The 24,616-nt window shown below is 33.8% G+C and overlaps 1 protein-coding gene across 1 annotated transcript; it reads left to right on the top strand.

Annotated features, from left to right (window-relative positions):
• Positions 1–11,381: 11,381 nt before the first annotated feature.
• Positions 11,382–16,221, top strand: LOC114714308 (TMV resistance protein N-like). Its single transcript, XM_028899034.1, has 5 exons — positions 11,382–11,482; positions 11,568–12,086; positions 12,179–12,903; positions 13,082–13,272; positions 15,658–16,221. Exons 1-5 carry the CDS (start codon positions 11,382–11,384, stop codon positions 16,219–16,221), a joined length of 2,100 nt encoding a protein of 699 aa, XP_028754867.1.
• Positions 16,222–24,616: the final 8,395 nt, after the last annotated feature.

Here is a 24,616-nt window from a genome sequence, read left to right as displayed (position 1 = left end):
GGTGTATGGATGAGCTCGTTCATATTATGAAATGCAGGGATAAATACCAAAGGTTTGTTATCCCTATTTTCTATGATGTAGATGCATCAAATGTTCGCAAACAAAATGCAAGATTTGGAGATGGATTTGTGGAGTTGAAGCAGAGATTTAAACACAACCAAGAAAAAGTGCAAGAGTGGACAAATGCTTTGATCCAATCAGCAAATCTGTCTGGGTGGGATTCAAAGAATTTCAGGTATAGCTTTTGTTCATGTCATTCTTCTCTTATATTTTCTTTCTTTGGGCATTAAACATATCATTTTTTTTTAATTTACATTTGTGCTAGGCCTGAATCCAAACTTGTTAAAAAAAATTGTTGAAGACATTTTGAGCAAATTGAATCGCAAGTCATTCTTTCATTTGGAAGGACTAGTTGGAATTGATCATCAGATTCAAAAAATTGAAAAGCTACTAAGTGAAGCTCACGTTATGGGAATATGGGGTATGGGTGGTATAGGCAAGACCACTCTTGCTAGAGCCACATTCGAGAGGTTGAAAGCACAATTTGAAGCTTTCTCATTTGTTGGAAATATAAGAGCACAAATGGCAAGGATTGGATTGGATGAATTACAAGAAAAATGCCTTAAAGAATTATTAAAAGATGAGGATATTAACACATCCAATTTAAGATCCACTTTTGTTAAAAGTAGGCTTCAGCGTAAAAAAAATTCTTCTAGTACTTGATGATGTAGGCAATTCTATAGCCATTGAAGGTTTAATCAAAGCATGTGATTGGTTTGGAGAAGGAAGTAGAATTATTATCACATCAAGAGACATGCAAGTACTTAAGAATACTTCTGCATCTACAACGTATCATGTTGTGGAACTGGATCACCACCATGCCCTTCATCTCTTTACTTTGAAAGCTTTTAAGCAAAATGAGCCATCAAAAAGCTATTTGGAGTTATCAAAGTGGGTAGCGGATTATTGTGAAGGAAATCCATTAGCACTAGTAGTGTTGGGTTGCTTTCTTCAGGGTAGAGGAAAAGAAGAGTGGGAAAGTGCTTTGGAAAAACTGAATCAGAGTCTTCACAAGGACATTTTTAGTGTGTTGAAATTAAGTTTTGATGGACTTGATGACACACAGAAGAACGTATTTCTTGACCTAACATTTTTCTTGAACGAAGCATGGAAGATTTCTTTGGATTGTACAAAACGCTTATATAATTCTTCTGCACGAATTGAGATAAGTGTACTTAGAGAGAGATCTCTCATTTCAGTGCATGAAAATGGTGATATTGAGATGCATGCTCTTCTAATGGACATGGGACTTGAAATTTGTAGGCAACAACTCATATCTAACCCTGAAAAACCCACTCGACTATGGAGGCATGAGGATATTTATAATTTTTTCAATAATGACAAGGTATTAATTTATTTATTATATTCTTTATTTTCTTAATATTTTATCCTTGTCCCTGCGGGCCAGCTTGTGTATAAGTTTTGACCAATTTATTATTTATTTATTGTAAGATTGAGTGAATTTTTTGAATAAACTGCACGAAAGCGTATGCATTTAGATTTTTCTAAAAGAAATATATCTAATTGTTCTATTACTTGTTATTTGATCACTTTTTATATATTAATAATTTTGCTCCATATAATTTTATCGCTAGGGGGCTGAGGCAATTCAGTGCTTATCATTAGACATGAGCAAGATAAAAAGGACCACATTGACAAGTAGTAATTTTCAGAAGATGTATAATTTAAAGTTCCTTAAATTGTACAAGTCAGATAGGAAAAAGCCTTCGAAAGTGAATATTTATGGAGATCTGGATTGTCTTCCTGAAGAACTAAAGTTCCTTTGTTGGGTTGATTGTCCTCTTCAATCTGTGCCATGGAGCTTTTGGGCAGAGAATCTTGTTCATCTTATAATGCCATACAGTCATCTCCAACAACTTTGGAATGGAAATCAAGCAAGTGCTTTAGTTTTCTTTTTTTCTGTCGTCTCAAGATTAAATTGTTTGCCTGTCTAATTTATTTAACAATGCTCCTTTCGTTCAGAAATTTCCAAATTTAAAGGAGATTGTTCTAAGCCAGTCCAAACATCTCATCGCACTTCCCGATCTATCTGACGTCCCACTCCTTGAAAGCTTAAGCGTAGATGGCTGCAACAATTTGAATCGAATCGATTCTTCAACTATCCTGGGCAAGCTTACCAAATTTACTCTTGAGTCTTGCGAAAGGTCACGACACATAAACTTTGGTGGCTCTATTATGAATGGGACAAGAAATTCTGGGTTAGTGACGGTCAACAATTTTCTTGATCTTAACGACTTCTCACTCACTAAAGCCACAACGAAGCTCTTTGTATCTGATGATGGCAAGATCATCACTGGTTTTGAATTCAAACTCATGTTTATGCCATTCTCAGAGAATTTAGCGTCCAAGTGCCGCATTAATATTGAGATTGTGAACTCAATATTGAGGACACAAAGTTTGGCGCTCTTACTTCCCTTTGTTAGGACTGTTCATTGGTCGGAGAGTCCAATTGAGTTTGGAAATTTCAAGCAACATTTTGACTATGATCTTCACTATGATTCCTTCTTCTATAGTGAGAGGAGCCAAATAAAAATAAAAGGAGTGGCGGAAGTGAAAAAGAAAGCACCAAGCGGGCCATTAATAGTAAGAGATGTCGTGGTTGATGAATATATTGAAGAAGAAGAAGATGAGGATGATAAGAATGATAGATTAACAAGAGTTCCAAACGACATGGCTCGCTGGTCATTGTTGACAGAAGTGTCGCTAATGAAGAGTGATATTACTGGAAGTGCAGGTTCGAGCATTCCTGAAGTTTGGATTCTGAGGGCACTTGCAGGACATGAAAGTTGCGAAGGGTCTCAAACTCTGAAGGATATAAGACTGTGTTTGGAAGTTCCAACCAGAGATTGGTGTGGCCGCGACTTTTGCGTCTCATATTGTCATCCTCCTGGATGGCTCAGAGCCGTGGCCAGCGATTTATGGCCAATAACAGCGCTCTTCGTTTTTGGGACTGATATTGTCTTTTGATTATTGTCTTCACTGCATATCAAAAAATGTAATAAGCCTGTGGAGGTCGAATCAAAATGGTCATTTGAGCCACACAACTTTCTCTCCTCGTACCACCTTCATCACCTGGGTTGATGAATCAGAGCATATGGAGGCTATATATTATTCAAATCATAACTTTCTGATGTGACAGTGAAAATGGAGGCGATGATGATAATGGTGATAATAATCCCATGTCTGAAACTGAAATGAATTAAATTCAGTTTGTTTGGCTCATCCTACTTTTTACCTCGGTTATGAAAGGCAACTAAACTGATTGCTATCTTAGTTTTCACCCCCCCGGGGGGGGGGGGACTGTATAGAAAACCAAGCGTACACATTTCTATTTTGGACATATGTGTGTGTGATATGATTACACCAACTTTCAGTTATGCATTACACAATAGGTTTTTTTTATATGAGGAAAGGGGAAAAGGAGAAAAAACTTTAATGAGTTCAATTTAAAAAATTGAAGAAGTTGGATTAACAATTATTTATTAAGTTTTTGTACTCTTTTATTTTACATCTTTTCATTAAAATTTTATAATCCATTTTTAATTTTTAAGATCAAGCTGGTTAAAATTTTTCATTCTTTTTCATCTTTTTATTTCCCTCATTCCAACAGTAGGGATGGTGTCTTTCAATTCTAGATTTCTATCCAGCTTGGTTTGTCAAAAATGGACCTAAGAAATGTGCTAAAATCAAGTACATACGGGGTGAGCATACGCATGGGCCAAACTTAACTGTTCGTTGTCTTTGCTATCTTGTTCACGTTGACACTTGACAAGTCCATTGCTGCAATGCATAAGAAATTGCAGAAGAAACTTGACTTCAGAGCAACTCCCACGGCAGTCTCATTGTTTTGGTTGTGTTTCGCAACACACATTATATTCAGATCAACAACTATTAATTATGTATAGTTTCAAAATTTTTAAAACAAGAAATAAAGAATCAAAATTGAGTAAGTGATGCAGATGTATCAAGTAATGTGTCCTCTACCATGAGCATTTGGCTTATCTGAAAGACGCTATCAAGGAAGTTTTGGGGGAAGAGAAAGCTCTGTAGCAAAACAAGTGCAAATTGTCCCAGAAATAATACAAAGCTTCTAATTAGTCAATATTGAGAAAATCATTCCCAACAAAAACCATGTGTCATAAGAGTGATTAAAGTATCCTCCAGTTCCCACTTCTTGTTTCTAATTGCTTTTGCTTATGCATAAAAACCCAAGTCAATTTGACCCATCAAGCCAATAAACTAGCAACCAATTTCTTGCACTGGAGGGTAAGGGAGTCTGAATTTGAAACAAATAAAACAGGTTGTAGAGAAAAGAAAAAAGAAGAAGGTAAAATGGCTTAGGTTCGGGAGGCTTAGCCGATTGGGAGGGAGGGAAGAGGCAGAGTGTTCACTGAAACCAAGGGCCCATATTTTACTAAATGAGGGAACGACACCATTTTCCTTAAGTGGAGGCAGAGGGGAGAGACAATATAATGGAGACATTCCGAGCCGGGGACAACTTGACTTGTTGACCCCAGAGGCAGGAATGATAGTGTGGCACTGCGGAGGCAAGGGGCAGGGAACCCCAAAAAATAAAATCCATTTCTAACGTATTAAAAATCAGATCATTAAATAAAATGATTGAGGCACTAGTTTATGAATTAGTGGATTAGATCGAAGTCATTTTAGAATCAGACCGGTAATAATTAAAATAATTTAATTTAATTAAAATATATTCAATTATTTATATTTTAATTATAAAAATATAATATTTGATCTTTGAATAAATCTTCAAATCACAAAATATTCGAATGTATATGAAGTTTTCCCTCCAGCATTTTTTTTTTGGTTCTCTTCCCCATGACCCAATCTTTCCTCCTGTTTTCTTAATTATTTTTCTCTTCACTTCACACGTGTTCGCTTACCTCCCTCTTCTCCTCACACATCACGTGCTCAAGTATGTTTGTATGATTTCTCTGTTTAAAAAAAAAATAAAAATAAAGAAACAACCTTTCTTACTAGGCAATGTCATTGAAAAGTAACATGATTATTTATTAATTACTTTCTATATCTTTTAATGAGAGAGTGGGTTTAAAAAAAAAAAAAAAGAATTTACCACCTAAACAATTAATAATAAATGCGGCAGGAGGAGACGAGAACTTGATCCTTTGTATCTTAACCACTTGTTTGAAGAATCCAGATATAATATCTTATAAAATATCACTCCTACACCCTTATAAATAAAAAAATGGATGGTCCAGATGTAATATCTCATAAAATATTAGTATAATATTATTAAAATATAAACGAATCAATGTAAACTGTTTTTTGCCAACAAATCAATGTAAAATATTAAAATTTAATCCGGACAATCTATACATTTAGTGCAAAAATTTAATTTATAAAATATTTAAATAATAATTTTATATAATATTTCATTTAAGTTATTTTTGCTTTGATTTAAGAGTGGAGAAGGGATTTTCGGAAAAAGAATTGTGAGATGATCCAAATCCGGAGGGAATGCGCGTTCATGGTTCATGCTGCGATCATACATTTTGTTGGGCTTGTACGGCAGCCCATCTTTACCCTATGCCGTCTTTAGACCATTGTTTTTCTAGGCACCATTATTCTTTTAATGAAGTAAACGACTGATTTATTTATTTTATTATATTAAAAAAGCAAAGAGCTTCTTTCTTTTGAGGCCTTAGCTTGTAAGAGCTATTTCTTTCGCTTCCCTCCACAATCCACATCCAGGTTATTTCTTTCTCTTTATCCCATTGATCCATCATCCTTCTATTGTTTTGCCCGCAAGCCATTTGATCTTTTTCTCCTTCTCCCAGTGCTGTTTATTCTTTTAGACTTCAACTTCTGAAAGAGAAAGTCCTAAAATCTTCGAAGATATATGGGTGCACTTGATCTATTGACTAAGCTCTTCGTTTATTCCATTCGGATTCCTTTTTTAATGAAGTAAACGACTGATTTATTTATTTTATTAAAAAAGCAAAGAGCTTCTTTCTTTCACCCGAATCACTCCCCATTTCTTTGTTGTGCGTAAAATTTTGACTATTTTCTTCTTGTAGTGTTGAATCTCTGTTTTACTGTTATCTACTTTCACTTGTAAATAATGAAACATGAACGCGTGAGATCTGATAAGCATATTTACCAAGGGTATGGATGGACATGCAGCATGTGAAATCTGATAAAAGCACAATTTCGAAGTATTTTTAACAAGAATTGTTTTTAAAAAAAAATTTAGGCTATATAAAGAATACTATATATATATGTCTCCCATAATAGCAAAAGTCCCTCTCTGTACGGGTAAGTCCCTATAATTCAGGTGAAAAAAAGTCCCTCTAATTCAACTAGATTTTTTTTTTCATAATTCAACTAGATTTAAAAAAAAAAACTCTCTCTCTCTCTCTCACACGCATCAATTTATTTAGCCAAACTTCCTTAGAAAAAAAATAAAGAAATTGAAGCACAACAACCATTGACACAAGGCCTAATACACCTTCAACACGTACTTTTTTTTTTTTTTTTTAAATGTTGTTGATGAAAACATCAAATAAATAAGTAAACCTGGGGACTACTAGGTGACTACGTAACGGAGTCTTTCTTTCGCACCATTCCTTCATTTTGGCTTAACAATCTTCCATCATGATGCCTTTTGACCAAAAAAATCTTCCATCGTGATGCTGTTTATTGTTTGAGTTCAGTAAACTTGCTAAGTACTATTGTTTGCTCTTTTTATCAAATTAATCATCAATATTTTCATGAACATTATACCTTCAATACCACGTTGCACAATATAAACAGCAAATTAAATCAGTCTAAAATACATTACAAGTTAAACAAAAGAGGATGTTCTGATTAGTCTAATATTTCAACAACATCAGAAGCAAAAATATAAACATCTGACTAGTCTAATATTCCAACAACATCAGAAGCAAAAATATAAACATAATATATAAAGAATACTTGTTCCGCGAAAACCAAGACAATTATTGGCTGCTTGATCATTTTACGTATTGGGATCCCTCATGTGAGCAGCAACTTGGTGGCTTATATATCCAATGATGGGATATGTTAAGAGTAAAACAGTCTGCCTATCACACAACAGATTAAAAGCTTGTAATTTGCCTTTAAGTCACTCTGTATATTTAATTTCTTGTGATTTTAATGCTTCAACAAGACGATACCCTTTACAGCTGGGGTTCTATGCACATAATAAGTTAAGTTAAATTATTAGAATGTACATATAAGTACAAACTAGAAGACTATGCTAACCTTTTGAGGATGTATGAAAACGTTAAAAGCAAGCTATAATAAGGAAATGACATGCAAGGAGGTACATTACGACGGTGGGCAATGCTATGTGTTTAATTATATATCAATTTTTACATTGTTAGAATAAATTCTATCGGTAGGACAAAAATAATTATAAATGAAATTCAAACAAGAACCTAGCCTTAAGAGGTATTCAGAAAATCCAAGAATCAATTAAAAAATTCTTTTACGTTTTAGTAAATAATTTTTTTTCACATAATTATCTTATACTGCATAAAATTACATCAACAAATTAATCCAAACATACTTTTAAGTTGTTCTCTAATTTTAAGGAAGCAATTAAAAACATTCAAATATTATAGATTATATTATTATTATGGGCCACGACCTTAGCAATGGCCTAAAATCGACTTGTGTTGGGTATTACGAGAAAACAAAACAAAGAAAGAAAAATCTAAATAAGCAATTTTTTTTTTAATGATGCATGGATATTTATGGCGTAGTTTTACCCCAATCGTGATACAGAGATAAGTGGGGCGTCGAGTGAAAATTTTGCCAAAAGCAAAAGGTCGGTACATGAAGCAACACAGCGAGGGACGACTTGACTATACACAGCAAGGGACGACTTGACTGGTTGACTTGTTGACTTCAATGGCGCGCGCCGTGTGGGAAATATGAAGGAGGGTACGGAGTTCCCAAAAGTAAAATCCATTTTCATCAAAAAAAACTTATTTCCTCAATTCTTTTATGCTTAAATATTCTTTATTTTTCTATTTACTTATGAAATTCTCATCTTTTTTTTTGAGTAGATGACAAGTTTAGTAAAACAAATGACAGAATTTTTATGGTTCTGTCACTGTATTTTTGTCACCACATTTTCGATTAAATGGATAACATTAAATAGCCCTATATTATTATAGAGCTGAGAAGCATTTCAGACATTTTACCAAAATTTTATATTTACACTATGGGGTCGGGTTTTTATTTATCATTTTTCAAATTGAAGGTTTCAAACCACAATTTCACATGTTGGATCTTTATTTTCCATTTTCCCAAGAAAAAATCTAAACAAGCATTTTTTTTTTGTTGAGATACATGGATATTTTTAGAGCGTAATTGTACGCAAATCGTGATACAGCAATAAGTGGGTTATCAACTGTAATTTTTGTGAAAAGCAAAAGGTGGCGCATAAAACAACACGGCAATGCACAGCAAGGGACGACTTGACTGGTTGACTTGTTGACTTCGATGGCACGCGTGATGTGGGAAATACGAAGGAGGGTATGAACTATGAAGTTTCCAAAAGTAAAGTCCATTTTCATCAAAAAGCTTTTCCATGCATGCTTATAGATTCGTGGCATGGGCCTTTTTATTTCCTCAATTCTTTTTATGCTTAAATATTCTTCATTTTTATATTTACCTATGGAAGGCCTATCTTTTTTCTATGCTTGAATTGGATTGGATTATATTGCTTTTAATATAAGAGCTAATTTAATTCTTAATTTGATTCTAAATATAATATCTTAATTCATTTTGTTTCTCTTATTTTTTTAAGATGGTTATTGTAATAGTTACAAATGTTAAATATTTCATTAAATAATTATTCTAGCTAAGTCAAATTATTAGTAAGGATATTTTAAAAAAGACAATACCTGTTTATTATAAATAATTAAATGAATCAATTTTTTTAATCTATTTAAATTAACCAATTAGTTTTTATATCAAAGACGAGAGTTAATATATAATTATTCTATTATTGAGTTTAAAATTCTTCTATTATGATATACAGTCTTCCAGGGCGTGACTTTTTCCAAGAGCAAGGCGGTGGGGAGGGACAACAAATGCACGCTATACAATGAGCCAACCCAGCAATTCACAACACTCAAACGTGGGACAACTTGGCTTGGCTTGTTGACCCCAGAAGCAAGAATGATAAAGGAGGTAAGCGGTAAGGGGTACGAAAACGTGATGCCTTAAAATAGCCAATCTATTCCTTAAATCCAAAAAAACATACATTAATAACATGAGATTTTAGCTGCCATTAAATTCATAATCTTTTACATATACAAAAAATTTTAATACCACTAAGTTATAAAGTCATTAAAAACGTTATGTGTGAAAAAGGATATGGAAGATGGAAAATTTCCATTCCCTTTATAAGTTAAGACCCATATCCTTTTTTTTTTTCCAAAAAAAAAAGAAAGTTCATGTCATTTTCTTTTTCATTTCCTCAATTCTTTTTACGTTTCCGATTAAAAAATCGTCTTATGCTTAAATTTTTTTATTTTTTTTTATTCACCTATACAAAACCCCTTGGTGTTTCAATGCATTTTCCAATGGAATTTTAACAGAGGAAACTTGAAAAATGAAATGAAAATTCTTTTCAAACAGATACATTATTCCAATTTTTTTAAAAGAAAAACATAGATGCCTGATAAAAACATAAAAGTTATAAATGTCAGCAAAATGGGTTTTTATTTTTAATCTTTGGTGAAAGACAAAACATATATATATATATATATATATATATGAATTGGCTTCTCAATATTACCTTTTTTCCAGAAAAAAATCTCATCATTGTCAGCCCTCATAATCTTTTTTTTTTTTTAATAAAATCATTCCTCACAATCAATGGCCTAGCAATTAGAGCCATAACCGCATATGCATGTCTGCCCCTTTTTATTTTTAAAGAAAATCATTTTACAGATGGCTATACTATTTTCAATTTGTTATCTATACAGTTTTTTTCCTCTTTATTTTTAAAAATTGAGAAAAATATGGACACATATAAAATGATTTTCCTTGTTTTTGGGACTGATGTTAAATTTATCAAGGAAGCAAAAAAAAAAAAAAAAGAAAGAAAGAAAGAAAGAAAAGAAAGTTGAAGGAAATATGTAGGAAGAAACTTTTTTGTAAAGCTGTTCAAGTAGTATGGCAACACCAGTTACGCTTGAGCTTCCCGAAACTGGAAAAATAGCCTCTGGAACACAGAAAAGTACATGTGAATGAGGCATTTGGTAATCTCTGAATCCGAACTGAAGAGCTTGTTTCAAGAGAAAGCAAGTCTGCAAGTTGTGAAGCTGCCATTTTGTGAGGTTCATTTCTTCTCTTTTACTTGCTTTCTCCCATGGATCCATTGCTCCTTCTACTGTTTTCCCTGCACTTTCCCCTGGAATTTTCGCAGAACAATTCTGCAAAAGATTTTCTGTTTTCTTCTCCTAGTGCTGGCTGTTGATCGATTCTCCTCCATAGCTACCTTACAGTCGTAGATCTAATAAAACTTCAACATTTAGAATCTTTTATACTTAAATGGGGGGACTTGATCTATAGATTAAAGTCTACATCTACTTTATTTAAATTTTTTTTAATGAAGTAAAAGCCCCATTTATTTATTTTATAAAAAGGCAAAGTGCTTGTTCTTCCTTTCATCCTAATCACTCCCCTCTTTGTCGTTACACGTGAAAAAGACTTTGATAAAAAAAAAAAGAACTTGATATAAATAAACAGGCGTATTCTGTTTTCTCATGATCCACTTGCTTGGTACGGTTTTGTTTTTCCCAGAAAACAAACATATATTAATATATATCAATTTATTCAGTCCAACTGGGAAAAAAAAAGGTGAGAGTAATTTAATATTCGAACTAATAAAATTTCGGGGACTTTAATATAAGTTTCCCAAGAAATTAACACACGGCCTGATTCGCCTTCAACACGTGTACTTTTACTCGCTGTATACAGCTTCTTTTAGAATAATTGTTGATAAGTAACATCAGATAAATCAGTAAAGTTCTTGGCCACATGATGAATTCTTTCTTTTGCATTATTGCATCCATAAAGACATGTTCTTCATTTTCGCATCAATCGTTCGATAACTTGTTCCCACTTCCTAAATGGTCTTGTGTGATGTTTTTATCACGTTAATCAAGAGCCAAACCACGCCACCTCTTGAGAAGTTAAAGCCAAAAAATATTACTTTATCATGTCAGTTTCGGGTTGGTGAAAAGTTTCAGGTTAAAGCAAGAGATTACAGTCACATGGATGCAACTTTTGCTTTAACGCTTATAGAAGCTGTCTTGATTTTGCTGGCTATAGCAATTTCTGCTGCTGTCAGATTAATCTCTCCACTTCATGATAGGTAACATGTTCTTTAAATGTTCACTTTAGATGGTTTGCTGATAGACCAATATTTATCATTCGTGAAGATTTCTTTCCATCTGTAGTTGTAAAGATGTTGGTGATTCAATTCCCACCGTTTCTTCTCATTCTCGTATCATTGTTGCTCCTCCTGCAATCAAGTATGAGGTTTTTCTTAGCTTTAGAGGGGAAGACACTCGTCACACTTTTTCAAGTTATCTCTATGAAGCACTTCGCCAAGCAGGCATTCATACTTTCATGGATGAGAAGATCGAAAAAGGAGATTATATCTCACCGATCCTTCTGAAAACAATAGAGCAATCGGAGATATCTTTGATCGTTTTCTCTAAAGATTATGCTTCTTCAACATGGTGTATGGATGAGCTCGTTCACATTACGAAATGTAAGGATAAGTACGGAAGGCTTGTCGTCCCAATTTTCTACAACGTAGATCCATCAAATATTCGAAAAAAGAATGGGAGATTTGGAGATAGATTTACTAAGCTCAAGCAGAGATTTAAGCACGACCAAAAAAGAGTGCAAGAGTGGGAAAATGCTTTGATTGAAGCAGCAAGTCTATCTGGGTGGGATTCAAAGAATTTCAGGTAGCTTTTGTTCTGCTCATGATGCTCTTATATTTTCTTTCTTAAATTTGGGCATTAAACATAAACATTATTGTAATTTATATTTATGCTAGGCCTGAATCCGAACTTGTCAAAAAGACTGTCAAAGATGTTTTGAGCAAATTGAAGCGCAAGTCATCCATTCACATGGAAGGCCTGGTTGGGATCAATCATCAGATTCAGAAAGTTGAAGAGTTAGTAAGTGAAGCTCGCACTGTGGGAATATGGGGCATGGGTGGTATTGGCAAGACCACTCTTGCTAGGGCCGTATTTGACAGATTGAAGCCAGAGTTTGAAGCTCTCTGCTTTGCTAAAGATGTGAAACAACAGCTGGCGGAAAGGAATGGATTGGATGAATTGCTAAAAAAAAGCCTTAAAGAATTATTAAAAGATGACGATATTAATGCTTACGATTTAAGATCCGCTTCTGTCAGGACAAGGCTTCAGCGTAAAAAAATTCTTCTCGTACTTGATGATGTGGACAATTTTATAACAGCTGAAGATTTAATCAAAGCATGTAATTGGTTTGGGGAAGGAAGTAGAATTATTATCACATCGAGAGATATGCAAGTGCTTAAAAATACTTCTGCTTCTGCATCTCCAGCAACATATCAAGTTCCGGAATTGGATCCCCATCATTCCCTTCATCTCTTTAGTTTGAATGCTTTCAAGCAAAATCAGCCATTCGAAAACTACTTGGAGCTATCAAAGCGGGTAGTTGATTATTGTAAAGGAAATCCTTTAGCTCTGAAAGTGTTGGGTGGCTATCTCCATGATAGAGGAAAAGAAGTGTGGGAAAGTGCTTTGACAAAACTAAATCAAACTCTTCATACTGATATTTTTAAAAGTGTTGAGGTTGAGTTTTGATGGACTTGATGACACTCAGAAGAACGTATTTCTTGATCTTGCATTTTTGGTGAGTGACGTAAGGTCAATTTCTGTGGATTGTGCAAGATGTTTATACGGTTCTCTGGCAGATATTGACATGAGTGAACTTAAAGACAGATCCCTCATCTTTGTTTCTGGATGTGGTAATATTCAGATGCATGCTCTACTAACGAATATGGGTCTTGAAATTTCAAAGCAACAATTAAAATCTGATCCTGAAAATCCCATTCGGCTGTCGGGGCATGAGAATATTTATCGTTATTTTTCCAACAATGACAAGGTAATAATTTGTTTTTTAGACTTCATCATATTTTTATTCTCTTAACATTTAATTTCGTTGTCATTTATTTTCCTAAAAGTTATTTGCTTATCCATTAAAATCTTCAGTAAGTCTCAATGTGTGCCGAATCAGACTTTTTTAATATATGAAAAGGTCCTTTCTTCGACTAAGATTGTTTGGGGAAATAGTCTTTCTATTAGGTATGATTCATTATATTAATCTTCTTAAACTTTTGAAATATTTGTTGTCTTGAAGTTTTGAGATCGAATATGACTAGCATGATATGAGGCTTTTTTTTTTTTTTAAAGTTACGGCATGAATGATCTTCAGTAAATTATAAAGTTATCCACAAAGGTTGACCTTTTTTATATTTCTCCTCTACTCGTTAATAATTGTTAAGTTGATTTTGGTTCTAAATATAAGACCTATTTATCATATTTATCAGTTTTTTCTAAATTACCTCTATTAATACTCCGCCAATCATAATCAATTAAAAGAGGGAAGAAGGATATTAAGGAAGATAATTACGGTGTTTTAAGGAAAAAAATATCATATTTCTTATAATTAACTAACTTACCTAATTTCCTTAATCCAATCAAATTAGTTAAATAGGTCTTATATTAAGGATCGGAGGAGTAATTGATAACTGATATAGCATAAAAGTGATTGGGGGTATACTTACTGCACATGCATACTCTCACCCTCACGCGTTTTGTAATAAAAATTTAAATTTAATTTACTTATTATGAAATCTGAACAATTTTATATATGCGGGGGGTTTTATATACACTAGTTTTTCTTTAAGAAGTAGCAATTATATGAAGAGTTAATATAACTTTTGGAACTTCAAATTTGCATGAATTTTAATTTTAATTCCTCAAGTTTTAAATAATGAGTTTTGGTCTTTTAAGGAGCAAAATATTCCAAGTTTTTGTTAAATCACAAGAAGCAAATATTTTAAATAGAAAGAAATTTGAGAGATTAAAACGTATGATTTAAAATTTAAGAGATTTAAAAATAAAATGAGAATAAACTTAAAAGACAAAAAATTATGTTAATCCTTATATGGAATATAAACGTGTGCATGTAAGCCTGTTGGTATGATTGTACCCGCCAGCCTGCGTGTGTATCTCCAATTTATTTATTGGAAGATAAAAATTGTTTGAATAATGTGCACAAAAACATATTCATTTAGAAATTTCTAAAACAAATATATTTAATTGTTCTATTTATTATTTGATCACCGCTGACATTTTTTTTTTTGGGTGGTTGCCTGAGATCACCTTTGACATATTACGTATTTTTTCCTACAATTTGATCAGTAGGCGGCTGCGGCCATTCAATGCTTATCCTTAGACATGAGGAAGATAAAGAGGATTACATTAACAACTAGTAATTTTCAGAAGAATTATATTTTAAAAGTAGCTGGGACTTTTTTGACAAATGTTATTTTATAAGATAAAATTAGTCCACAGAGAATTTTTGTTAAGTGATATATGCATACGCACGTGTGAGCCGGCCTAACTAACTGTTATTTGAAGTACAATGTGAAAATCGGGGGGGGGGGGGGAACACTTTTTGCCTTTGTAGTTATGCTATAAATATGTGCATATGCATGTAGGTATATGCATCGGTGTGTCAGCATATTTATGATTTTTGAGAAATTCACATATTAAGAGAAAAACATGAATTGCAAGCAATTTTGAATAAAATGCGTATCATGGTGTTAATTTGGATACTTTTAAAAGTTGATATATTTGATTGTTCTATGGTATTTATGGTTATTTTCTAAGGAAATGATAATCATGTGTTCCATTGATTTGATATTATTATTAGGGAATTGAGGCAATTCGATGCATGTCATTGGATGCAAGCAAGATAGAAAGCATTACATTAACGGCTAGTCATTTTCGAAAGATGCATTATTTAATGTCCCTTAAAGTTTACAAGTCAGATAAGGGAAAGCGTTCAAAGTTAAATATTTGTGAAGATTTGGATTATCTCTCAAAAGAATTAAGGTTTCTTAGTTGGGAAGGATATCCACTACCATCAGTGCCATTACAATTTTGTGCTGAGAATCTTATTAAGCTTAATTTGCCAAAGAGTAATATCCAACAGCTTTGGAATGGATACCGGGTACGGATAGTTTTTCATACGTCATAAATTTTTTTGCTGTGATTCTAAGAAACATTAACTAAAATAATTAACAGTGCAAATGTTTGCTCTATTACTATCATTGAATTGATGGTTGAGTAGTAATTGTACTATTTGCGGGAGAGTCCAACTGCTGTTGTAATTGGCATGAGAAAAATTCTTGAGTAAATTGTACGTATGAATAGTTATGTAATTTATTTAACACTACTGCTTTTTTTTTCCTTCCCCTAGCAATTTCCAAACCTGGAGGAAATAAGTCTATGGGATTCAAAAAATCTTAGGGCACTCCCGGATTTGTCTCAAGCCCCTAAGATTGAACGGATAATTCTTCGTGGTTGTGTGAATTTGGGTCAAATCCATTCTTCAACTGTCCCAGAAAAGGATATCAATTTATTTATAAAAGATTGTGGGCCAATGCAAATAAATGTTGGGGGCAGTATGCACGAGAGAAGTTCATCAGGGTTAGTGATTGTGCACAATTCTTTGGATCTTGCCGATTTGGCATTCAATAAAGTGACAATGAAGGTGATGTTATACGGCAAGATGATATGTGGTGTTGGATTTAAGCATGTGAGAATGCCATTGAAAGAGACGGCAGAATTCATGAGAATGGGAATACAAAGTTTGGCGACTTTACTTCCATTTGTGAGGAGAGTTAAATGGTTAGAGAGTCCAATTGAGTTTGGGCATGATTTCAAGCAACATTATACCTATGATGTTAATCATTATTACAATGGAAATACATACTTTAGTATTGCTGTGTGGGTGAGAAGTGATGGAGAAGAAAGGGGGTAGAAGATGATGAAGAAGAGGATGAGGATGAGAGAGAAATGATTAGTGAGAATGAAAGAGAAATGAACAGTAAAGGTGATCAAGTAGTAGAGACGCCATTATTATTAATGGAAGATGAACAAGAAGAGGATGATGATGAGAATGATAGTAAGAGTGCTACCACATTAATAATAACAACACTTATTCTCAACACCATCCCTTGCTGGTCATTATTGGTTCGAGTGACATTAAAAGAGAGTGATATTATTATTGGGAATAATGCAAGTTGCAGCAGCATCCCTCAAGTTTCAATTATCCTCAAATCACTTATTGAAGATTGTAGAAGGCGGATTCAGCCTCTCTTAGTAGTACAACTCTCTTCACCAATATCCCCTTTACGTCATCATTCTTTCGGAGTCTTTTATAACTACTTGGAGAGGATGCCACACGATCCTCGTTTTCTTTGTTTCCACAGCGAATACTTGTCAAACAATCATTTCGATGATCATGATCTAGTTGTTTACTATGCGGAGCATTATTGATGACATTAATTATCATTTAAATTTTTCTGGCCATAAAATTATTATTTGAATCAGTCTCATTTATCTTTTCATCGCACATTCACATTATGTTATTATGATACATTACTTTTTTGTTTTTTTTCATATGTAATTCATGGAGGGCCTCCTTACAACTTTAGAACATAAAAATTGTCACTCTTATTTTGGCTTCACAATGACTGCGCTTGTTATGCATGTTACTCTCCTTGTGATGTAAATATAATATCTAGTGTGACAAACAATTTCCATACTAAGCTATTTTATTATAAGAAAGTAGAATGATTACTTATGAATTAATTAACTCAACTTGTAAATGTCAAAATGTTATAATATTTAAATTGTAAATTGTGAACTACCTTAAAATAAAATATATTTGTTTGACTGGCCACTGGTCGATCATTCCAAGTTGATCAACGTGGTTAATAGGCAACGTGGTCATTTATATTTTTTTTTTCAAAATAAAAAAATCCAATTATACTTGGTTTTCTTGCCTGAGGTCTAGTAGTAATTTTCCCTTTACATTATGTGACATTAAAGATATATTTTTTTTAAGTGAGATCCATAAAGCGTTTCCTCACAACTTTGGAAAATACTCTTGAAATTATTAATCTTAATGTTGCTTTTCAATAATTGTTCTATTGCTCGTTACTTTCCGCATGTGTATGTTCCATAACTTATTTAATAATTGTTGATAAAATTTAGGGTCATCTAGAAGTTTGGGATCGCCATCAATATGAGTTTCCTGAATAAATTTGAATTCATAACTGTCATGTTGGAAACAAATATTGATCTACGTTGCTAAGCACAAGCAAACAGAACAGGTAAAAAGGATACTAAAATAATAATCAATAACAAAATGCCAAGCATTAAGAGTATGAAGACATAAATTCTATGATTGAAACACTTGATTGGCTTCCTTTAAAACTATTACATAGTACATACCAAAATGACTTGCTTTTGTCTGCACGATTCAACATGGAGAAAAACATAAAGGTTCTGTTTTAACTCAATCAGCAATGAATTTGACTAACCTCTTCCTTAAAGTTATCCTTGGTCTCAAGAATCTGAAGACAATGCTAGTGACGGTGCATGCAGAAATGAGAAAAAAAGTTGGTGGTTATTAAACATATTCTTGATGTCAGTATACATAGACCGAAAGGCACTCAAAAATTAGAAAAGAACCAAAAAAGCCTGAATGGGTCTGACTTTATGATTGTGAGAAAACTGTAAACTGAATCATGTTTCAAAAACAAAAAAGACAACATTGTCTTGCATTTCCAAATATACTAACAGCAGATGTTCTCAGCCTCATTTGCTTGATCATTCTACTGGCATCCCTCATGTAAGTAGCAACTTGGTAGCTTATATCCTGTAACGTACATGTTAAAGGTAGCAGCATCAGTTGTCACTTGCATCATCCTCTGCCATTTGTTGATCGACCTATCTCTGAAAAGTGCCAGTCTGCAAAAAGCAATCATGAATAACATCAATTAGGTCATAGTGTCTATCTAATCAATTTTATGCACATGCACGCGGGTATAAGAAATTTAAAATGTCAAAAGGGTAGCTGGAACCCAAAATCTTAAGTTGCTAAGTGAAGACCAATAATCAGCTTTAGTAATATTTTCTAGCACGTCCCCTAACACAAAAGATGAAAACAGGAACAACAAAAAGGTTCGATCATGACCGAAGTCTAATATAGAGATCACTGTTGCTTAGAAGGATGACTAATGCATCATCAGGTTGCACCCTAACAATAATTTCTCACATACAAAATCATCAATGAGTGTGGTTTATTCTGTTTCTTGGCCATATCAAAGCACATAAATATGCGACAAAAAAAGAACTTTTTGCCAAAAAGATACATTTTCAAAGAACACCATAAAAGCACCAAAGCAAACAATCACCCCAATACCTTGAGAGCTCTCAAAGAAGAAAGAGATGTTGGTAAATAACGCTCCCTCTGTTTTATGTAAATCATCTCTACTTCTTTCTTTTGAAGTGATTTTTGTGTGCACAGTTTTTCTCTTTTGTCTTTCAGGGTGTTACATGGCAATACTAGTAGCTGGTTAGTTGCAATAGAAGAGTTATAACTCTATTCGTCAGTTAAAACAGAGCAAACATGAGAGAAACAATATAAGCATCTCATATGTTCTCATTCTATATAAGGTGTGGAATACGAAATTACTACAATTATATAAAAGCTATTTTAGGAGAATTTACGCATTGGTTGCGCATATTAAGAATCCTTTTTCACAAATAATTATCTGAACTAATTTTTTAATCTTTTAAAATTAATATTAGACATGTAGTTCTTATATTTAATACGGGACAGAGTAATAAGAAGGTTGGGTATTATAATAAACATTGGAAAGAGGTGGGATATTAGAGCCTCCAAAATATGTATTTGTATAGTCATCAAACAGTGCAGTGCGCATAAAGAACATAACGCTATGTCTGCCACAATAGCAATAGCTTGGAAATTTCTTTGTAAAAGAAATAATAAAGAAATTAAAGCACCATAACCATTAAAACAACTTTAACACGCATACTTATACTCCCTATAACTAGTTTTAAAATAAATAACGTTGTTGTTGATTAAAAAAAAAGCATGAAATAAATAAGTAAAGTTTAGTTGTCTCGCAACCTCGTGCCACTTTTGAAATATTTATAAAGAGAAAAAGAAAGGAAAAGAGAAAAGAAGACACACCCTCACCCTCCGAACGAGCAAATGGCCAAATGATAATACAATGAAGCAACAGGGCAATCCACAAAAGTGACAAAACGCGGCACGACTTGACTTCACTTGTTGCCTAGAAGGGCTGGGACCAATGTTTTTATTGGACTATAAGGACATTGTTGATGTTCTGATGTTGAGTTTTGATCGACTCGATGACAAACAGAAAAATCTTTTTCTTGACCTGGCATTCATAATCAATGCAAGAGTTTATAAGTCTTTTGATCTGATAAGACAATTACACGGCTCTTCTGTGCGTACTGAGATGGGTGTTCTTAGAGAGAGCTCACTCATTTCGGTGCCTCAAAAACGCAAGATTGGGATGCACGATCTTGTGTTGGAAATGGGCTTTGAAATTGTTAGGTAGCAGTTATTCCTCAGTCCTAAAACCCCTATTCGATTATGAAGGCATGAGGACATTTATGATTTTTCAATTTGTGACAAAGTGATGATTTATTATGTTTATTATTATTTTATCTTTTTGTCTTTGTCATTTTAGTTGTTAGATTCCATGTGATATTTGTTTTTCTTTATTTTTTTACTCGTTAAGATCTTTGGTGATGGTAAGTGTCAACATTTATCTCGAGGTACCTCTGTTTTATTTTTATTAATTAGATTATTCCTATAAGAAAATCTTTCTTGATTTAAATGACTAAGGTTGCATTAGAAATATTGTGACGTGTTATTTTAAAAGATAAAATTGGTGTTCATAGAATATTCACTAAATGATAAACGAAATGATTCCCAAGATTGATTTTTCTCTTGCTAATTGGTATAGTACGTGTAAGTGTGTATATCCATACACATGCGAGTACAAGCTATTACCATAGCATATGAAAATTGAAAACGAAGAAAGTGTATCTATTAAAGGCTATAAAATGGTCTACATTCATCCCGGCTCCAAATCTTTTACTTTTCGTACTGATTTTTTGGCGCATGAGATTAAAGGGGTGTTTGGATAGAAATCAAATCATGGTTTCAGAAGTGCTTTTACGGTTTACGAAGTAAATATGTGGAGGAGTTTGTCTCCTTTTACGGAAAAGTACTTCTGAAACCATAGTTTCATATTGCCAAACACCCCTAATTCTTAGGGATACTCGTTTTTTTGTATTAACTGGTCTTCTCGTACTGTTTCCTTTGATTTGACGTTAATAGGGGATTGAGGCAATTCCATGCATGTCATCGGATGTGAGCAAGATAAAAGGGATTACACCGAGAGCTAGTAATTTTGAAAGATGTATAATTTGGTATTTCTTAAAGTTTACAAGTCTGATCAGGAAAGGCCTTCAAAGTAGAATAGTATTTGTGAAGACTTGGATTATCTTTTAGAAGGAATGAGGTTTTTCAGTTGGGAAGAATATCCACTACTATGCGTCCCATTACATTTATGTGCCAAGAATCTTATTACACTTGAAATGCCTTATAGTAATATCTAACAACTTTGGGATGGAAATAAGGTACATACCATGTTTTACATGTCATAATTTTTTTCACGAGGTGATTCTAAGATCTCACCTCAAACACTGATCAAGTCATTTACAATGCAAATATTTGCTTCACGCCTTTTAAATTGATGGTTAAACAGTAGTTGAATTTTTTTTTTTCCATGGGAAATCCAATTCATCTTGTAATTGGCATGTGAGAAATTATTGATTAAATTATATGCGCGTGTAGTTATCTAATTTATTTAACTTTGTTTTTTTTTCTCCTTCCCAACTTTTTCCAAATCTAAAGGAAATCTTTCTATCACATTTGAAAGACCTCATTGCACTCCCAGATCTCTCTCACATTCCTAACATAGAATTTATGTCTCTTCTTGGTTGTGTGAATTTGGCTGAGGTTCATTCTTCAACGATCCCAAAAAAGAATGTCCAATTATGTATTGGTGGCAACACTGAAATTCTCCAAAATCCAACAGATCTTCCACCTCCTCTATAATGCTAGGCAAACCCTGTTGACAGCAACACTTGCAGAGAAATGGTAAATTCGAGTCGTGTCTCACAGACACTGTCCTTAAGAGCTATTCCGCAACTACTAGCAAAATAAGAAGCGGCACTCCCCAGGATTAAATGGATTCTTCCTATAAGAATAGGGTGAGCAGAATAGCGAAAGATAAAAGAACTGAGCAAGGTAGAATACTAGAGGAGGGAAGAAAGTTACCCGAAAGCTCAAAGCTCAATCGTGGTGAACTTTAGTTTCATGTCCCATTTCTAGGCCGCGGATCACAAGGGAGCATTGGACACTTAAACAAAATTAAGTTTCGGTTTCAATATCATTAACTCACTTAATGAGGATTTGCAATTATTAAAGACGTCAGTTATAAATATTGAAGAGGCATAATGGTGATTAAAGAGGTGTATTAATTAGACAAATATTTTTCATAAAAAATGCCCAATATCGCGTTTGACTCATGCACAGGTGCCGAGGGGAAATTGCCGGATTTGTCTCCAGTGGCCCATTGTGCATACGAGTCCACTCCTCCTCTTGGCCCATTTAGCAACCCAAAACCTCTTATTACTTGGACCCCCCACAATCCCAAGCAATGTGGGACTCTTTCTTTGACACACCCACACACATTATTTACAACATTATGTATAGATGATGGTGGGCCAATGCAGACAAACACTAGGGGAACTATTAAAGGGACAAGCTCCGGATTATTGTTTGGGTACAATTATTTGGATCTTCGCAAGTTGTCATTTAATAAAGTGACAACGAAACTCTTCGCACGTGGTAAGATCATATTTGGTGTTAGATTTAAACATGTGGTAATACCGTTGGCGAAGATAGCAAAATTGAGATTGGGAACACAAAGTTTGGCGTCTTTACTTCTATTTACTGGGAAACTTCTTTGGTTAGAGAATCCAGTTGACTTTGGGAATGATTTCAAGCAACACTATACCTATGACCCTCATTATGCTTACTATCAATGTCGTGGTCCTGACTTTAGTCTTAATATGAAGGTAAGGGGTGATAGAGGAGAAAGGGATGTGGTGGGGCCATTGATGACAAGACAAATGATTACTGATGATGAAGAGTGGATGCCATTAACGGAACTTGAAGAAGAAGAAAGGTACAGTAAGAGTACAACATTATTAATGTAGAAATGAAGAAGAGGATCGGATGAGGTAATGGAAGAAAAGAGTGCAATATTATTAACCAGACTTCCCAACATTATCACTTTTTCGTCATTTTTGACGCATCTGGCATTGAACAACACTGATATTATTGGGAACGCAGGTTGCAGCATTCCGCAAGTTTCAATCTTGAAATCACTTTCATCACTCTGATGATTATTGCTAAAGGATTCAGCTTAACTTAGATGTAAAACTCTCTTTCAACATTCCACCATTGGCTTTACATGTGATCTATTGTCATTCAAAGGTCAAATTTAATACTCTAGATTAGGGAGGAGATGAGTCAACTAGAGGTCGATCTCAAGAAGCCTTAATATCTTCTGGAATTTAACTAATTAGTAGTTACAAATTAAATTAACAAACAAGGATGTACCTTCTGGAATTAGTTTCTGTCATGAGTTGTTTATGAAAACTGATTTTCAAAAAGAATGAGAGAAGAACAAGATGCAAAAAAGAGTTTGAAGAGATATTAATGAAGTAAATTCCCTTTGATTTGCGATTTCACCTTCCTTGCAACTTAAAATCAGATTTTTATTTCTCTTAGGCAATTCATCAAACAGTAGGTCTGCAATAAACTCTAATGATGTAATTAGATAATTTTCAGGATGAAAATTAACCAATTCACCTCAGATTCATCACAACAAATAAGTTCCAGGCTTAACCAAATCAGAAACTGAATTAAAGCTACTCAGAAAAAGGAAATTATAACCTCTTAAACACATCACAACTCAGAAATAGCTGAACCTAATGAAATCTCAGATGAGTTATATATCTAAATCTCAAACATTGATTTATAACAAGATCCAGATATGAAAAACAAATACAAACTCAAGAGAAAAACGAAATCTCCTTGACAAATCAGTGCTCTGGATCCATCACAGCTCCTCCAGAATCAATAGCTTAGCTGCTCATGTTGATGGAGGAAATCTGGCCAAATCTCCTCTGAATCTTTATGGCAGAGTGCAAAAAAAGAGAAGAAGATGAAATCTGGAAGTTGAGAGAATCTGGAGAGGTGAAGAAAAGAAGAGAAAAGATGAGAATGATGGACTTCAGTGTTCAGATGCGTTTTTCTTCTCCTTCTCCACGTTTCTGGATTTCTACCCGCGTTTCAGTCATTCAAAAACACCATTTGAAAGTCTTCCACTGCTGCGTTTTAGTCTCCCTACTGATTACCTTGAGCTATGCGTTTTGACAAGCAGAATTTCTCCCTCCTTATTTGCCAAAACTATGCGTTTCACGAAACTAAGTTTCCCTCTCCAAAGCTGTGCGTTTTGGTTCACTCCCTCAGCCCCTTAAAACACCGTGTTTTGATTCATTTTTTTGAACCTTCAAACGCTGCCTTTTGGCTCATTTAAATCAGAATCCACAAGAGCTTTGCTGCATTTCTTCAACTTTGACTTGACTCTCATTGCTATTTCCAGGAATTGATGAGAACTCCTTCACATATGTATTAATTCATCAAATTTTCACAGTATCATTTCTTATCAAATATTGAAAATCTGAAGTTAATTCCACATAAGAACATTTTAAATCCAATGGAAAATCACATTATTTAACTGTTTGAAATGTGGTTCATCAATGTGATTTTGCTCTCTATATCCGTTATAACTTGGACGTGAAGCGACAATGTTCCTATATTGGCACTCTTTGGTTCAACTGTTATGTTGATAATTATAGGCCTCTTTATCCTTATTATGACTTGGTCGTTGAGTATGATGACTGGTCCTAATCTCAATTAGGCTCATTTACTTTTGGTGAATACATTAACATAATGTTTTATGAAATATTAATTTTTCCCTTTTTTATTTGTAGTTTATGGAGGGCCTGTTCACAACTTTATACCGTGGGTGATGCAGAAGTACGTGGGGGCCCTAGCTTTATAAGGGTTAAGTTGTTCTCTGATTTTATGGGAGCCATTGAAAGAAAACATTCAAATATTATAGACTGCATTACAATTATGGGCCACCACCTTAGTAATGGGCTAA

This window comes from Neltuma alba, unplaced genomic scaffold, assembly GCF_004799145.2.
Source record: "Neltuma alba isolate B1F8T4 unplaced genomic scaffold, ASM479914v2 tig00011498_pilon, whole genome shotgun sequence".
Classification (NCBI taxonomy): Eukaryota; Viridiplantae; Streptophyta; class Magnoliopsida; order Fabales; family Fabaceae; genus Neltuma; species Neltuma alba.
Note: the sequence above shows the minus strand (reverse complement) of the source record. Positions and strands in the feature narration are given on the sequence as shown.

What these genes read in the sequence shown, in the direction of transcription:
- LOC114714308 (XM_028899034.1), top strand. Translation starts at nt 11,382, where the DNA reads ATGGATGCAACTTTTGCTTTAACGCTTATAGAAGCTGTCTTGATTTTG. An exon ending in TGGGATTCAAAGAATTTCAG is followed by an intron (nt 12,087 to 12,178) that starts GTAGCTTTTGTT and finishes TATTTATGCTAG; the next exon opens with GCCTGAATCCGAACTTGTCA. An exon ending in AGGAAAAGAAGTGTGGGAAA is followed by an intron (nt 12,904 to 13,081) that starts GTGCTTTGACAA and finishes GTTCTCTGGCAG; the next exon opens with ATATTGACATGAGTGAACTT.